Source organism: Pteropus alecto, unplaced genomic scaffold (genome assembly GCF_000325575.1).
Source record: "Pteropus alecto unplaced genomic scaffold, ASM32557v1 scaffold17, whole genome shotgun sequence".
NCBI classification, from domain to species: domain Eukaryota; kingdom Metazoa; phylum Chordata; class Mammalia; order Chiroptera; family Pteropodidae; genus Pteropus; species Pteropus alecto.
Window position 1 is genome coordinate 3812512 of NW_006440645.1, and position 18333 is coordinate 3830844.

Here is an 18333-nt window from a genome sequence, read left to right on the forward strand (position 1 = left end):
AAAACAGCTAACAGTATTTGCTACCAATGGTAAAGTCTGAGCTTTCAAGTGAAAAATTCATACTTTGGAAGACTTGGATCTGCCACTGTGAGACTGACAGCTTCCCAATACTTAACTTTTCTGAGGAGATCGGCAGTGGCATTAACAAATGTGGTATGTCTGATGTTCTATAACATGTGTCAGCATTTGCAGGATCTATATAACTCAAATGAACCAATAACCTCAAATGACCATCACACGATGCTATACATTCATGCATGGGTAAAAGATCCATTCAAAGTACAAGACAGATCAATGGATTTTAACGTATCAAAGTATGAAAAGTTAATCAATATGGTTTCCGAGTCCATAATGCACATGTGTAAGACCCATAATTATCTGGAAAAGTGATTTAAAGACTATTTTTAATATGTGTCTGTGTTAACCAGATTTTCTTCATATACTTCAGCCAAAACAGACATGAAAACAGACATGAGAATGCAGGTACCTTTGCTTATGCTAGACTACAGAATTTGCAAAATGTAACACAATACCACTACTAGCACTAAATCCTTTTATTGTTTTTGGAAATAGTTATTTTTCATAAAAATGTTATTTATGTAAACATGTAATAGGTTTATTATTTTTAAAAAGAAAAATATTTTAAACACTTCCTAGCTTAAATTGTAATACAGTAAGTATTGATAAACTACATAAACAAAAGTTCTTTGGGACCCTCAATAATTTAAGAGTACAAAAGGGCCTTGAGACCTAAAAATTTGAGATGTGCTGATCTAGCAGACTGAATGTAATAAATGACAATCAGAAATCTGTTGATTTATCTTGATAAAATGTTAATATATCAGGATACTATATTTATTTTGCAGCTATTAAAATATCTAGTCTACGGCCATGCTACCCTGAACACACCCAATCTTGTCTGCTCTCAGAAGCTAAGCAGGGTCGGGCCTGGTTAGTACTTGGATGGGAGACCATCTAGGAAGACCAGGTGCTGTAGGCATAAAATAAATATACATATCTATATTTACGTAGATAGATATCTATAGATATAGATATATAGATATAGATATCCCAATAGTCTACTAAGAAATTATAATTGTCTTGTCTCATAGGATCAATCTTTCAATAAAAATAATCAACACTGTCAGTTAAAGTGCAATATCAAAATATTTAATTACTCTTAAAATACGATAATGTTTCAAAAAAGCATTTTCTCTATATTCAATTGCATTTTACATTTCTTTTTTCATACACACAATCTGGTGCACACAGTACACACAGAGTAATTATTTTTAAAAAAATGGAATATGGTTTTAACAAGTTTGCTTATTCTATTTACTAATTGTACACAGTAATTCTAACGTCCAAGAAAATTACTGTTTGTAAATGTTTCTTGGTATTCTAACATCTTTTCAAAGAAATCCATTTCAACATTAGCATTTTAAAAAGAATAACTGACCAATAAAGAAGGAAATATAAACCTCTCCTCTGTCGGAACTAAGGCGATATGGAGAAATCAGTATCTCTATAGTACCTTTTGTGTCGCTCTATGTCTTGAGGCAGGAAGTAGCTTCATGGTCTTCTGAGAGGTCACTCCCACCTAAGGAAACACACCGGCCACCTAGTGAATGTTCTCTCATACACTATACTCCGAGTTTTACATGAAAGATTAAAAGGACCAGCAGATTCAGATCATAGTGAATCTTATTCTTTATTGCAATAATTAGTAATATGAAATCATTATTATCAGCGATGAACTTATTCGCTAATGAAATATGCCACAAACGTCAGAATTTAAAAAAAAAACAAAAATAGTAAAATTTACGTTTGTCAAAATTTATGTTGTCAAGCCAAAAAAAAAGGGTGACATTACTGGCAAGATACTTCATGAAAAAGTATTTCTTGAAGCCTTCTTTTACAACTTCGTGCAGTTGTTTGTTTTTGGAAAGTGATTTAAAAATCTTAGGAAATCGTTATTAAAAACACAACAAAGGTTTTTGCCAAAATACCAAACGTGCTGATGCTGTGACATCCAATAAAGCTGATGATGAAGCTTATTTTACAAAAGGTACAGGAGATGAAAACAGCAAGTTCAGTGGAGAACTGTCGCTAGCAGTGCACAGTTACCGGAAGAGGATGGGGGAGAAAGAACTTACACGTAGATTATAGATCTATAATGTCATTCCGTATTCCAGAGAGCAGTACTGAAGTTTAAAACAATTTATTTGGATATGTATTTTGAAACATCAATCTAGCACGTGCTGTGAAAGACAGCTTGTTGGGAGGTGAAAACTGGAGCCTCCGAGCCCAATTAGGAGGTTATTTCAGTGATCCAAGCAAGAGAAGATGAGAATCTGAACTTGGAGAAATGGTGTTGGAGAAAATGGGACAGATTCAAGAGATAGAAGGGATCAACGCAGCGAGAGGTCGTGACCAGCTGGACATGGTAAATATTAAGGTGGGTAGTGCTTAGCATAGCTCCCAGGGAAAGCGAGCGGGCGAATATGTATGTGTACCACTAGCCCGAACAGGATTACTGAAAAAGGGGGAGATGGAGCAGAGGGAGAGAAAGGCCAGGGCTGAAACGTTGAGGGGCGAGAGGGTGTAACAGAGAAAACCAGCTCTGGGGTCTGTTGCAAGTAGCGACGCCATCCTTTTTCGCTAGGAAGCAAATTTCCTTCTCTGGGCCCCTAGATCCTCATCTATCGCATGACCCACTTGGGGAATTTCTATGAAGACTAAATATTTATGCACGTGAAACTGTCGGAATAAACTAGACGCTCAATAAACGGTCGCTGATGCTGTCCCTGCGGCCTGGCAGGTGGGGTCCGGCTCGCAGGAGAAAGCGGGGTTCGGGAGGGCGAACGAGCCGGGGCTCCCGCTCCCGGCGACCCTCCGGGCGTCAGCGGAAGGACCGGATCCTTAGGGATGGGGCTCCTCCCGCGCGGCGCCCGCCCCTTCCCTTCGGGGTTACCTGCAGATAATCCGCTCGGTTTAAATTCAGATCCATGACGGCGGCACGGACGCGCCGGGCAGCGCCGGGCCGGGACAGTAGGGACAGGGGAAACAGGGGGGACAGGGGCTACGGGACCCGGGGCTTCTGAGGGGAAATGGCCCGCGGCCGGGGCGCGCTCACTCAGGGGCGACCCCAGCTGCAGCGGCGTCGGCGGGGATGCAGCCGCGGGCGTCAGGGCAGCGGCGTCCGGCGTGACGTCAGTACGCTCACGGGAGTGGGCGCGGACGAAAGCGAGGCCCCGCCCACTGGTTAAACCTGCTCCAATCGGAGGCGGAGAGGGACTGAGGACGCGGTCCACGGGACCCGAGGAGGGTGGTTTCCAGGGAGACCGGGGACGCAGCCTTGGCTCCACCCCTGCCGCCGAAACTTCCGAAAACATCATTTGTTAATATCACCACAGATTTCATCAGAAAAGATTTGAAATACTAGAAAGCTGTCAACCTCAGATGGTGCAAATTTTGCAAAACTATAATTTGTGCCTAAAGGCTCAGATTTTAAGCACTGGCAACAAATGTCAATTGTTTTCTTTGAAATGACAAGTTCCCTGCTTGAATTCTCAAGAAAGCTCATGACAAATATCTAAGTCTGAATAATCATAATTTTTCAGTTGTGCTTTCAAAAACAAAGTGTTCCACAAGAAAAGCAACAAGTTCAGCTAGCAACTCAAAATACTAATCACAGAAGTGCTCTTCCTTGAGACAATTAATGTGCGATGCTATTTAGTAGAAATGTTTTATGCCTACTTCCCATATCATATGGAATATTTTAAAAGATAAGTACTCAAGAATAAGACTTAAAATAATTTTTGCTGCTTCATAATGAACATTTTTAAGTGAAATTGTTTCCTGCCAATGTGGGCATGAAGACTATAGTAACTACTTACTCCATACGGTTTGAAGCCATTGCTTTGAGTGATGATTAAGTACTAGCAGCATTAACCACCATGGTTTTTGTATCATCCGGGCGAATGTCAGCACAGTGAAAAAGACGAATAACATCTTAGTGCTATGAGAATACCTAATAGTAAAAGACTCCCCGAAAAGGCCTCAGGGACCCTCAGACTACTGCTGTACTATGGTCATCCAGGATCTGACCAAGATCTGACGTTCCTTGATTCATGTCCATTGGTCCTTCCTTAGTGCACACAGAGCTCTGCCTACAGAAATAGTACAGATTAATGATACTGTCCCTTTCCTGATTTCTGTGGCTTCTTAGGGAAAAGTTCACAAATGATTGTGAATCAAGAATTAAAGCCCTGAGAAGAGGTGCTTTTTAGGAAAACAAATTCTTTCCTACAGAGGGATTTGAGGTTTTATGCGGGTTCCAGGGTGTTCCAGACAAGTCTTTTTCTGAGGCTAAAATAACTCTATTAAAATAGACAATAATGCCTTGAGATAGGTTAGCTGTGTAACAATTGTGAGAAAATATCTATTAACTTAGACTCGAAAAAATACAGATAAATTTTAGAAGTAAACTGAAAAACAGCTATCATGGAGATAGGATAAAATGTGATTACATAGAATTTTATAGAATTTAGGGCTTGGAAGGTGTATTGATAGATAGGGCCACCACAACAAAGTACCACAAACTGGATGGCTTAAACAACAGATTTATTTTCTTACAGGATCTCACGGGCTAGGGTACAAGATCGAGGTGTGAGCAGGGAACCAAAGCAATTTTCTGAGGCATCTCTTCCTGGCCGTCTTCTCCCTGTGTCCTCACAGGATCTTCCCTCTGTGTCTGCGTCCTAATCTCCTCTTCTAAGGACACCTGTCACATAGGATTAAGGCCCAACCTAATGACCTCCTTTTAATTTAATTATCTCTTTAAAGGTGCTATCTCCAAATATAGCCACATCCTGAGGTACTGGGGGTTAGGACTTCAACATGCGAATTTAGGGGGGACACAATTCAGCCCATAACAGAAAGGAACCTGTCCGATCAATGGTGCATGCTACAGTGGTGGGAAGCGTGGACTTTTAAAAAAAATGCTGTCATCTTTATCTTTACTCAAGATTCCAAGGCTCAGAGGCTGAATGTCCCCAGCTGAATCTGACACTTTCACAGTTAACATTTTTCTAACCCCAATTTGGAATATTGCTAAATATTCCATTCCATATCTACGAACAAAAAACCTCCACATTTGGAATCCTAGACAATCCTGTAAGACTGAAAGTATTGTCTATTATGGAAACTCCTTATCTTTGCTGTTTTAATATAGTAGAGTAACATATGACAATGAAAAAATTCAATATTTTATTCAGTTCTGAGGCATAACATAACATACATACAATCTGAAAAACGTTTAAGACAAAGTACTATTAGAGAACAGCACGGAAGTTAATGAAATCGTCTACGATGGTAGCAAAAATGTACAAAGTTTTTTCTTAATTTTTTCAGTCTCCAAAAGTAGAAATTAAGAAATCTTTAGAGAGCTTTATGTGGTTCCATTTAATGTTCATTTTTGTCTTCAGGTCTATAAAGCCTTGCTTTGTGAGAATAATGATTTTTCATGTACTTAATTGGTGTTTAGTACCTATGAAACTATCTTTGAGGTGTGATCACAATTCATATTCTTATAAGACTTGACAGGAACAGACTGAAGAGAATCAGATGTGAAGCATAATTCTGAGACATTTAAACCAACCTGGTTAAAAAAAAATACTTTGAGTGTTTTACGGTCTGTGAAGACGAGGGAACTTACTGGCCTGTACCCCCTTTCCTATCAAAGTCATGAGTTGTTGTGGAGATTTACCGGTATTCAGCTCAGTTATATAATAAGTCAGATACATCACCATCTATTTTGTGTAGAAAGTATCACCGAATGCTTTTATACGAAAAAGGATGTCAATCATTGTAAGCAATGATGGCAAAAGAGGCCTCAACGGGAAATAAAGCACACCTGATACCCGACACACCTTTCCAGGTTCACGGCCACTGCTCTTCCTGATTTTTTTCCCCATAAACATCCCCTCCAAAACTCAGAATGGAGTGAATGGGCAAGACAGGAAGACAGTTATGGACATCTGACTTAGCATTAAAGCATCAGAAGCAGAAATTAGTACCAAAATAACATGTAACTCCCAGCCTTAAAACATTCACCACCCCACTGACTAAATTCACATGACTGAAAAACAGTAAATGAAAATCTAAGACAGCAAGCAAACAGTACATACTTAAAAAAAAAAAAATCTTTAATGTGTTACTTTGAACAATTCTATGAAACTTAAATATGTAATGTAATGATATTTTCTATTAACCCATTTCATTGTTAAATTCTTTCTTCGGGGTCAAAGGTTCTAGGATTATCAGTGATGCCAAAATGTCTAAGAAAATATGACCAAGTCCTAGCTGCTTGTAAAATGTTTTTAGTTTCTATTTTTAAAAACGATCCCTTCGGCACTTGGACAAGAGAAGGTGTGCTAGATAGTGATGTCCTTTTTATTTGCTTTTGTGTTTTGTTGGCAGTTGGTTTCAACAACATTTACTGAGCACCTACTATGTACCAGGCACTGTACTAGATGCTAGAGACACAAAGATGAAGAAGACATGGTCCCTGTCCCCCAGGAGCTTACAGTCTCTTGGAGGCAAACAGGTAGTGCAAAGATGTAGTTGGATTTTTTTCTAAAATGGACAAAAGTATCAGTCACGTAGTCATACTAGGCCTTTAAATGCAATGGCGTGTCACCCGTTTGTAATGTCGAGGCCTTACAAACGGGCAATGAAAACGAAGACCATTCGCACGTGATAAAACGGTAAAACCATTCAAACCTAACTTTTAAAGATTCACATGATAGAGGCAGTTAATACTTAAAATGTACACCACAGTTTTTCAAGTATTTCATACTTAGAAATATTATTGCCCACATTTGTGCTGTAGTCAAAGCCGCATTCCAGGTCACCGAGTCATTCACACCTCAGCCACTGGGGTGCAGCTTCTCACTGAGTTTATGAATTAGAATGGCTAACTCCTCAGTTGCTTGACTCTTGTCCTCCAGAAGTTCATAACGGAGGCTGGAGATATCTTGCTTGATTTCTTTTAATTCACCTGTAGTATTAAAAACAAAAACAAAAACATAATCGATAATTTGCTCTTTGGATTTAGAAAAGAACAGAGAGTAAAATTTTTATGCTATGACTATATTTAGCTCCTAAGGTCTCCAAGGTAATTATTTTAGATTTTTTTTTTTTTTATTTATTTAAAATGTTTAAGAAATGTCAGGCTTTAAAAATACACTGACCTTTGAAAAAAGCTATAAAAACAGTCCCTCTGTGTTTTTAATAGTAAAACTCAGCTGCAGTGTTGTGCTGGGGCTCGGCCAACTTTTAGCACAGGGCGACTTGGCCGTTACCTGACTTCCAGCCAGGGGACCTCGTTTCTGTGTCCCGGGAGCCCCCAGGGTCCCGCAGCCTTAAGGGTTACGGTACAACCGATCAGATTTCCGCTTTCTAAACGATGGCCCCATTCCAATCCTGTCTCCCTGAGACTGTTTCTAGGACACCGTGATTGGATTTTGCTGGTGCTCATTCATACTTTCATGGATTTCTTTCCTGCGTACACATGTCATTGGATTGACTCCAATTTGCAAGGGATTCCTTGCATTAACCAGGTAATGGCTTCGAAGCTCATGAACAGTTTGACTTGATTTAGCCCTTTTTTCTCTTATCAGTGCAGCTAAATCTCTTATCTAGTGGCATCTCATTGGTGGGGAAAGCTACAGTTTCCATTTTTCGTGCAACTTATTTCTCCAGGTTGACTTCCTTTCAACTCTGGGCTGCTGTTAGGGCCTACGCCCCGGCCTTTGATGAATAGTTTTTTATAGTTCACACAGATGCCCTGCCTAGGATACACCTGGAAAAATAGACACGTGTAAGTAAAGAGCCAAAAAGATAAGAGAAAGGCAAAAGACAAACACAGCCGAGAACAATGGGTTAAAGCTTTCTTTCTGGACAAAAATGTAAAGATTCTTCTGAAGAAATGTGGATTCTGTCTGAGCCAACCATTATTTTACCTGCGCCATTGGAAAAATGTTACCACTCACAGGAACTCACTGAAACTACCTATGGAACAGGGATTTGAAACTCCCCGAGAGACGGCAGTCTCTGCATTCTGAGAATCAGGGCATTCTGAGTAGAGATAAATGGTTTCGGGTTGATATTGTTAATAACTATTTCTTTAAAAAGATAGCATTTCAGAAATGCGACATAAGATTCTCCTGTCGATCTCAGAAGGATCCAAACTGTTACCTTAGACGGGACTTTTAAAGTGACTGTCAACATGAAGTTTTCCATGTTTATTATTACATTTATTATTATTATTATGTTAGACGTCAAAGGATGTCTCTCACATGGGAGAGGCTCACCTTCATTCACTTCATCATTCTCTTTGTCTACTTGTGCTTTCAAGACGTATCGCTTTATTAGTCTTTTCATTATCTGCTGTCGGGCGAAAAGAAATGATTACGTCACCGACGATACATACAAGTAACCGAGATCCTAGTCTCCAAAGAGCCTTACTTACCTGCAAAGCAAGCGACTCAGGGAAGAGAGATTTTATATAACTATTTATAGAAGAATCACCCAAGTTTCAGAATTTAACTGTTTCTCACCTCCTGAGACTTACTGTATGATTCACAGACATGTCCCCACCCCACCCCCAGGAATGGAAGCCAGTAGCTTTTTAAAAAAGTTATATTGGAGGGTTTCAATTCATGGTTTCTCTTTAAACTAATGACTTCTCTTTAAAGTGTACTGACATTACATTATCATCTACAGACACTACCTTATCTCTCACTGTTATTAAAAAAAAATTAAATATCTGCTCAGTATAGAGAAAAAAATACAAAAAAGAACAAAAAATTTAAACAAAATCATAGATTATCCACCTTCCAAAGATAATCACTCTTGCTATTTTGGTGGCTGTCTGTCCTTCCAATACCCTATCTTTAAATTTCGTATATGTACTAATTACTATGTTTTGTATTTTATGTTTTCTAAATACTATGTATATTGTTATATTGTATGCTTTCCTATTATAACAATATATATTGCGAATATATTTCAATCTAAATAAATGCTCTTGCGGGATAATTGTTAGCCATGTGGAAAAAATTACATTGGAGCCCTACTTCATAATGTGCACACAAAAATGAGTTCCATGTGCATCTTAAATGTGAAAGACAAAGCTTTTAAATCCTCCAAAAGAAAGTACAGCAGAATATATTTATTCAGTGTAGAGCTGGATGGTTTTTAAACAAGATAAAAAATTCTAATTACGATAGAAAATGTTGGCAAATTCAACCTCATTACAATTAAAATTTCTCTTTATAAAGATAACATTAAAAAAGTGGAAAGGCAAGCCACAAACTGGAAGGAAATATTGGCTTCTGGGAGGAGAAGGGGCCATGTTGAATTGGGGATCTGGAGCCCCCCACCCCCACTCTGAGGAAGCGCTCTGCAGGCCAGAGGGTGACTTGGGTAGAGCGATGGAAGGATCAGATGTGTCTTCTACACCTCGGGTCTCCGACCAGATGTGCTGGCATGAGGATAAGTAGACCACTCCGAGAAACAATCTGACATCATCTTTTAGAGTTGAATATCTGCATAGCCTTCCAGAAAGGCCGTTGTTGGTATAGAGCCTAGAGAAACTGCCCCCATTTGGACCAAGAGACATAAACGACAGCGCTTTGTGCGAAACAGCAAAGCAACCACTAACAATCTAAACAAATATCAACAGGAGAACGGACAAATAGATCACGGTATGTCACACAACACAATGTCATCGTGTTCTCTAATGCAATTAATGGACCACAGCCACACAACCGTGTAGACGAATCTTAGAAGCACAACTGTTGAATGAACAATTCAAGTTGCAGACATCACAAAGTGTGAAACTATTCTTACGAAGTTCAACAACAATTGGATCTATAGAATGCATTTTTAGGATTATCTATACACGCAATCAGCCTATATTCAAAAGAAGTCCAAAGCGAGAGGACGAGAAACCCAAACTTCAAGGTAGAACTACCTCTCAGGTAGTGGCAAGGGTGCGGGCTAGGGAGGAGCACCTGTGTAGAAGCCATAATGTTATCCTTCTCAGGAGGTGGCTTCAAGGTGTGTGTGCAAGTAATTATCCTTCATAATTTATTATGTGTTACACATATTCTTGTGCCTATATGAAGTATCACATTCAAAGATAATAAAGGAAAGAAAAAAAAAGACCTGAACTCAAATGCGGATATGGTACTCCCCACTTATCCATGGGGTGCATGTTCCAAGAATGATTCAAAGTATCTGTCTCAGAGAATAATGACATGACAGATCAAGAGGGGGCTCATGCTATCGAAAAGGAAAATCTCATCCAACTAGTGACAGTAAAATAGAAAACCTGTTGATGTCTGAGGAATGCAGATCCCAGGACAGACTCACAGCTTGGTGGATATTAGCCTGGACTCATTCATTCATTTGCCAAATATTTCTTGAAAGCCAACTCTATGACAGGCAGTGAATTAGGTACTGGGGATGCAATGATGGACACAGTTCCTAATCCAGTGAGACTTCATTGGAACAATTCACTATGACAGGTGAACATATCAGGGACATAATTAAGTTTAGGGGACAGAGAAGGCAGATTCCTATAGAAAGAAAATACAAAGGAATGTCTATCAGTTAAAAGTAGCTTGAAGAATAGACTATTCAGCAAATAGTGCTTATCAGAAAGTTAAAATTACATATCTACCTCACACCATATACAAAGGAAAAAAAGAGCCAAATGGACAAGACTAAAGGTGACAGGTAAAAACTTTCGAATAGGGAAATAGCTCTTGAAAAGGCTAACAGAAAAGCTAACCCGTAAAAAAAGACTGATAAATTTAACTATATTAAGACAATTGAAAACTTTTATCCATGAAAAAAAAAAAAACCAATGCAATGCAACCTTATGTCAAATGGGATTTTCCCATTGTCCTGGAATTGTCGATGACCCAAAACCGAAGGTGACAAAGGAGGCTAAGTATGCCACGGTCTGAGTCCAAGCTGCCACTAGCAGTTGGGGCCAGCCGCCTCCCCCAGGGCTTAGTGACAATCACCAGACCGGAAATGAACTCACCACTCATTTCCTCCTCATCACCCTCATATGGAAAATGCCATGGGCGGGATCATGAGCTTTTGGGGTGCCCCCTCCCCGAAGCTAAGGGAAGGGGGAAATCCAAGGCAAGTGGTCATAAAGATTAGGGTTGTCTAAATGAAAGGGAGCCTGGCATCTTGCTCCCAAATAAACGTCTATTCAGCAGACTTGCTGACCTGCTCCTGCCAATTAAGTCGGGGAGGAAAAAAAACTGAGATGAGAAAGGAGCGGCCATTGGCCCAACCTGTGCGCTTATTATTTGACCAGCATAAACGGCCACTGTGTTGGGTAGAAGGCAGTCACACGCAACAGCGGGGAAGGACAGTCTGCTCGGGAGACAGGACTGGGACACTGGGCTATCGTTATGGAGAGGGCGACAATGAGATCCACACCTCACGTCAGAGCCCGATCTCCAGGTCAGGGAGCTGTGCGAAGGAGAAGCAGCCCGCACAACCCAGGCTGAAGGCGAAGGGCTGACTGCCCGTGCTGTCTTCTCGGAGTTTGATGGGTTCAGGTTTAACCTTCACGTCTCATCCAGTCTGAATTTACTTCTGGAAATGGTGTGAGACAGTGGTCCAGTTCCATTCTCTTGCATGTCCATGTCCAGTTTTCGTACCACCATTTATTGAAGACACTGGCTTTTCTCCCACTGAATAGTCTCGCCTCCTTTGTCATAGATTAATAAGCGCGGGTTTATTTCTGGGCTCTCTATTCTGTTCCATTGATCTCTGTCTCTGTTTTCATGCCAGTACCATGCTGGTTTGATTACTATAGCTTTGTAGTATAGTTTGAAATCAGGGAGTATGATACCTCCAGCTTTGTTCTTTCTCAAGATTGCTTTGACTATTCAGGGTTTTTTTTTTTGCTTTGTTTTTTTTTTGGTGTTTCACATACATTTTAATACCCTCTATAATTTTTTTGTGTGTGTGTAGAAGCTGGTCAATCAGTCCTCAATTATTCTTCAGGAGGAATTGCTCAATATGTAGGTTCATATTCGGTGTGTCCGTGGGAAAAATTGAGTTCAGGGTCTCCCTACACTGCCATCTTAACCCCCCTATGTACTTTTAACTTGAACTAATACAGATATTCATGAGCAGAATTCAACCAGAGCCATCTCTCCAAGTCTTTATGTTCTCCAGAAAAATTATCTCCAGGTTTTCAAAAAGTTCTTTACACACTCAAAATGATACCTCAGAATGCTATTAATAATTAATGTTAAAATATAAATAACACTGGCGTTGACCAACACATTTTTGGAACTCTTCCTTGCTTTGGAGAGGAAATACTCAATTGAATGTAAAACAGTAAGATGATGGATGATCTGATTTGTCGTGGCCACATTTTTTTTTTTTTGAAGGTGAATGTGACTCGTTTTGAAAATATGTTATGTCATATGTCACTGAGTCTTGTTAATAAGGTGAGCAATTCGCCAAGTCATGAGAAAATAATAAAGTATTTTCGGTGTCTTATAAACTAATCATAAAAATGATTCTTTAGAGATATTCCCAGAGTGCTGAGCTGTGGTAGCACCATGAGAATCAGTGTACCCCAAGGTCACGGCTGTGAAGGAAACGTCCCCATCTGGCAGATTAAGATCTGGAATTTTTTTAAGGTAAGTCTTAAATTATAATCACACTGCCTAAGACAAAAATCCATGACAACTAAACCAACTGTTGTTATCGCTCATGGAGCTTTTAGATAAAGAAATTTTATCTATTTAGATAAAGACATTTTATCTAAATAGAATCGAGACATTTATATCTAGTTCGATTGGCGTGGGCTTAGCTTTTCCCTCAGAGAGTCTCTTATGCTCCCTATCACTTTCGGGGAGGCACAGATGATTACACCACAGGTACAGGAAATTCTTCTCATTCGAAAAATATGAAATGTATAGGAGTCTGGAGGGGAGTTTAGCAGGGATCATCTCATGTGGTAGCCTAATAATTTTCAGCCATAGGAAGTTTGAACTTGACAGTGAATCTAGGCATTTCTCCACTTCTTCTAAATCACTCGAAAGCAACAAAGAGAATAAGAAATAGAAAAAAACAAACTCCTCCTATAATGAAACTTAGAGGTATCCACACTCCCTTTTTTTCATATGAAAAGGTCACTAAATGTAAAAAGATGGTCAAGTTCATTCATGATAAAGAATGGGAAGTAAAACTACACTGTGACAGCATTTTTACCCATCCGGTCAAAATAAAAATCTCTGGTAACATACTGTTGGAAAATTAAGGAGGAAATGGGCACTCTCATACATTCATTTTAAGAATGGAAATTGGCACACATGCCATCAAAATCAGTTTGATAACAAAAAAATAGCATACACATATGCTTTAACCGGACACTGCATAGATTTGCACATGTTTCAAATGTCATATATACGAGGTTACTTACTACAGTATGGCTTGTAAGAGCTAAATCCTGGCAATGTTCTCTATTTCCAGCAACAGAAAACTGATCGATTAAGTATAACCATACGATGGAATACAATAGAATCATTAAAAAGTAAGGCTTTGGCAATCAGCGTGGCAAGCAGTTCTGCAGAATTTGCTGCCTCCAAGAAAATTGTATGAAGAGGACTATGGACATTTGTTGTCATCACCACACATTACAAATTCCTGACCCTCATTCTCGGGATCCTGTACATACCAGAGATCTAAAGATTTGATCATCGGAAATGATCAGATAGATGTAAAATAAAGGACTTCGGAGTTGGGGGATAGTGTTCGAATGTCACATCCAATATCAAAATGCAAAAGCTATTTGAAAGTAGGACTGAGGAAACGGCATAGTCTAAGAATCCATTCGGAAGATGGACCGCCTGAAAGAAAAGCCTGGAGAAGTGTGTCAGCGTTATTTTCCAAGTAGACCACTTCTCTGAGCGCTTTCTCCAGCCCAAGGGACACCGGAAGTGTCCTCTGGCAACTGTGGCAAGCCTCCACTCAATATCGCAAAGGAACTCTTCTTCCTCGAACAAAAAAAAAAAAAAAAAGAAAGAAAGAAAGAAAGAAAAAAGAAGGAAAAACCCGGACTCTGATTTCTAAAATGCCCACCAAGTAACATACCATTTTCTCTGTTCTATCCTCATAGTACATCTGAAGAATCTAATTCTACTCACTAATTTCTCTCTCTCTCTCTCTCTCTCTCTCTTTTTCTCTCTCTCTCTCACACACACACAGACATATATGGAATTACAAACAAAGAGATATGTCTAATGAATGCTTACCTGATAACGTGTTGGCTGATTGAGAATGCTGTTAAAACTGTGTGATTCAAAAACTCTTGAGTTAGACTGAGTGAAGAGGTTTAACTAGGAAAAAATACAATTAACCTAGTAAATCAGAATACATTCATTGGGAAATCAAAAGCATAATCTACTTTATCCTCCTTAATAACCCTTCTGGAGTCCACATTTCCAAGGAACATGTTGTGGGTGTCGAGTGTCGTAAGTGATTTCATTTCCAAAGGTAAAAGTTAACGTGAGCAAAAAGGTCACTCACGTCTGTCAACGCGATAGCAGGGTGAACTGTCATTGAACCGCTTAGCTGAAAACACATTTTATTTATTTTTTTCTGAAAAAATATTTTTAAAAGTCGGCTCGTGCTAAACGCGATTGCTCCTGGGGACCTTGCATACTTTGTCAAAACCGATTCCTGGCGCCTAGAAGGTGAAGCTGCAGAGAAGCGGCTCTCCCGGAGCCTACATTCCTCTCCTGCATTTGAACAGAATCATCCTCAAGTTGGGCTGGTATCACTTAGAATTTTGGAACCCTAAAATGTTTGCCCAAATAACACATCTTCCCAGGGATCTGGGCCTTCTACTGAGCCAGTTCCGCGACTTTAGAGAGAACCCGGCTAAAGATTTTTGCTTTGCTTTGCTTTTCTCTCTCTCTTTTTAAGGTTTAACTTGGGGCAGGTAGGAAAGGAAGCCAGAGGCGCACACGCAGAGCGAGCGGGGCCTGCCTCTTGTTCAGGGGCAAGCCGCCTCCTGAGCGGTGGGGTGCAAAGGCAGGGCCCCGGACCCAAACATCTGCATCCCCCCTGCCCCCCGCAACCCCACCCGGTCATGACTCCGGCAGCTGTGGGTGCTGGGCAGGAGGAAGTGGGCGCGCCAGCTCTGCCCTCGAGAGGGTGCCGGGAGGCCTGGGCGCCACTGGGGGTCAGTATCTGACCACAGACTGAGCCCAAAACACTGCTGGAGGCTCCACCCCTCCTTCGGAGAAAGAAAAGCAGAAACGTATAATTTCTCCAAAAAAAAAATTTTTTTGTAATAAATCCAGCACATATAGTATCTAGGTATATGAATAAGATTAAAGAGATTTAAACAGCTCTGCATGCAGTTTAAAAAATAAAGAATAAAATCGAAATGGCAGTTTTTAACCAGATATTCGCTACAGGGGAGCCAGGGGGCGGGGCTCCCGAAGGATCCGCGCGCGGGTGCCGCGGAGGGTCTGGGCGCCGGGTGCCCCTGAACGCCTGCCCTCTTTGCGACCTGACGGTTGGCACTCCCCTTCCACCTTATGACAACACCGGGAATGAAGTCAGGGACGTCGGCCCGAAAGGTAACTTTAAGGTGCAACGGGCAAGAGCTGTTCGTTTCCACGCTCGAGAGGCTTCCTTTCCAAACAATAAAGCTCCAGTTACTAACTCCGCAGAGAAACAAAGTCAGTTTCAGCAGTAGCAGGAGTCGCCCAAGGGGACAATTAGAGTCTGGCCTCCTTAGGAGACCAGCCACCCTGCTGCTGAAGGTGCGGCCCGTGGGGAGGAAGCTGGGCGGTAACCAAGCCCTGGCGCCTCCAGGGGCAGGAGAAAGAGCTGGTTTTCTGACAGAACCCGAAGCCGCACCAACCCCTCCTTAAAGAATAGGATGCCAGGGTGTTACACATTTTGGAAAGGCACATCTATTTTAAAAAGTGAGAAATTTAAATTGTACTAATCCAGCCCTTTCCCCAACTTCGACGGAGAAAAAACATCCACCTCTCCGCTCAGGACGGCCTGTACTTTGTAGAGATGACCTTGCCATCTCGTGGCTCCCAGCGCATACAGGCCATTTTCGCAACTTCAGGCAAAAGTTCTATTTAACCCCACACATTTGCTCCTGTCTGCCTCGATCCCTATCATTTGCGGTTCTGCTCATGTCCTTCTGTCTCCGATACCAATTCTATCTCTGAAAATTAAGTTCCTGATAATAAAGTGCTATCATCGCACTCATCTCTGCCTGCCGATGAATTGGACTCAACTAGGACAACTTGAGGACAAACCACTCTTGATTACTTATAAAAGGGGTATTTATGGTTAATATTGGAGGACATTCTTAGGCCTGTATCGACTATATAATATTGAAGGAAAAAAGACTATTTGGCCCAATAAAGGGTTTCTGCAAATAAGAAGAATTCGGTGGTCGTGAACTATACATACAACTAAGAGGAAAATGTGAGGTCATAACTATTTAACTTTAGAAAAACAGTTGAGAAGCATGGAGCGCAAATACCAAAGTGTTTTCTTACAAAAACTGTTCTTCTTTTAACAAGTTAAAGAAGTTTTTTGTTTGTTTTTAATCTGGTAGTTTACGTGAAATTATGACCAAAAGCAAGGCACAGACTAAGTGACATCCTGAAACGTGATGAAGATAGGATTAGACTATGAAAGACCATGGAGTGGACGGTAACTTTCAACATCTTCTAAGTTCACCCATAAAAATTATCGAACAGACGTCGAAAGACAAGGGGAGAGACAGACACGCATCCCGAGGCTGCGGGCAGTTTCCGATACTCACCCTGGACTTCGAGTTCCCCATGCCCATTTCAATGTCCTTCTGCAGCCTTCTCCGTCTGCATTTGGAAAAGTTAATGATCCGCATGATGAAATACACAAATGACTTTGGACTGGGAACGAGGCTGAAGGGTGGAGGTAATGTTTTCCCATCATCAAAATAAGATAACCAAAGTTTCGAACGCGCAAACTTCCATTCGACGTCACTGTCATCCTGTGTCACAAAATAGAAAAGCAGGAACAACTCATTTTAAAAACTAAATATTCCAGTAAATGATTCCAGTAGGGTTTTACGAGCCTGAATTATGCTTTTGACATAGATAAGTGACTTATACACATTTATCTGCATCAAATCTATTGGTCTATGTAATGTTCTGAGCATCGTTTTTTCAGAAATTTTTCTCTTCCATATGCTTCTGTCAGTACCTGCTGAAATTTAACAAGAATTTCCAGTCCGCCATCCAAAAACAAAGAAAAACACAAAAAAAATTCAGGGTCTAGGAAGGATGAAAAGATGAATTCCTCCCTCTCCAACCCACCGAGTCTGCAGACCCAACAACAGCTCCCCACTCTCTCTCCGCCCTCCCTCCTCATCTAGACCCATCCAAGCCAAGGGCGCAGGGAGGAAAACGGTACTTAGGTCAACCGCACTTTGGAGTTTTTGTGTCTGACATATGTCCTCAAAGGCCACAAAAGGCCCCCAGTGGCTTATTCCTGTCTTAAATCTCCTTTTATCCTCGGTGCCACTCCATGGTGATGGGTGTGACCATCCTACGCGGGAGAAAGGCTGGAGAGGAGAAATAAATGAAGAGGAGGGGGCCCGCAGGCAGAGGAAGTTGGCTCACTCACGTCACGTTCCCCAGACTGCCACTGTCACACCCGAGCAGGTGTGCAGAACATCGCACTGTTCATTTCTGGAGGACCTCACTTCCGCTTTGAGAACGCCGCCTTACGCGTTTCTAAAACAGACACGGAGACTCAGTGGACTTAACACACAGCAAAGCACTGAAAAGATACTGAACACCAATCCGGAGGACATAAGGACACAGAATCACACCGACGAAAGAAGGCTCCGAACCAGCCCGGTGCAAAACAAAGTGATTTCCAGGATACGACAAATTCTGACGGGTTTGAAGAACATCATCGATGTTTGCCAGACGCCTAGGAATTTTTCAACCGGGGCCTTTCAGATGGTCAGCTGGCTGATCTGGCAGTGAATAAGACCCCTACGGCCAATGCTTCTTCTAGCCACTGATGTCAAAACTTCTGAAATACACCCTGAGAGAAGGCAGAGTGACGGTAAATTCTTACTGCGCTCCTAGAAGCCCCTGGGAGGTGTATGCCGACCTATCCAGACGGAAAACCCAGAGAAAGGCCCAGGGCCTCCCTGCCTGGTGTTAAGTATCATAAATTCTGGTT

At 41.0% G+C, this 18333-nt stretch overlaps 2 protein-coding genes and 1 pseudogene across 6 annotated transcripts in view; 1 reads left to right on the forward strand and 2 right to left on the reverse strand.

Moving 5' to 3' along the window:
* The window catches only part of BBS7 (Bardet-Biedl syndrome 7), a 31894-nt gene extending 28675 nt beyond the window's left edge, over positions 1-3219 (reverse strand). Inside the window, exons 1-2 of the mRNA XM_006917747.3 lie at positions 2975-3219; positions 1535-1600 (exon numbers count right to left, since the gene is read on the reverse strand). Coding sequence (XP_006917809.1) covers positions 1535-1600; positions 2975-3010 — 102 coding nt within the window. The 5' untranslated portion in view covers positions 3011-3219. The remainder of the gene's footprint in view (positions 1-1534; positions 1601-2974) is intronic.
* On the forward strand, positions 882-1000 carry LOC112484669 (annotated as a pseudogene).
* Positions 3220-5248: 2029 nt separating the features above from the next.
* The window catches only part of TRPC3 (transient receptor potential cation channel subfamily C member 3), a 37248-nt gene continuing 24163 nt past the window's right edge, over positions 5249-18333 (reverse strand). For 2 of the 5 annotated variants that reach the window (XM_006917748.3, XM_015593957.2), the window contains 4 exons: positions 16919-17128; positions 14370-14453; positions 8379-8454; positions 5249-7063 (listed from right to left, as the gene is read on the reverse strand). In XM_006917748.3, coding sequence (XP_006917810.1) covers positions 6933-7063; positions 8379-8454; positions 14370-14453; positions 16919-17128 — 501 coding nt within the window. In that variant the 3' untranslated portion in view covers positions 5249-6932. Of the gene's footprint in view, positions 7064-8378; positions 8455-14369; positions 14454-16918; positions 17129-17763; positions 18193-18333 lie in introns of those variants that run through there. The other 3 variants (XM_025050948.1, XR_003048071.1, XR_003048070.1) reach the window with 3 other exon arrangements.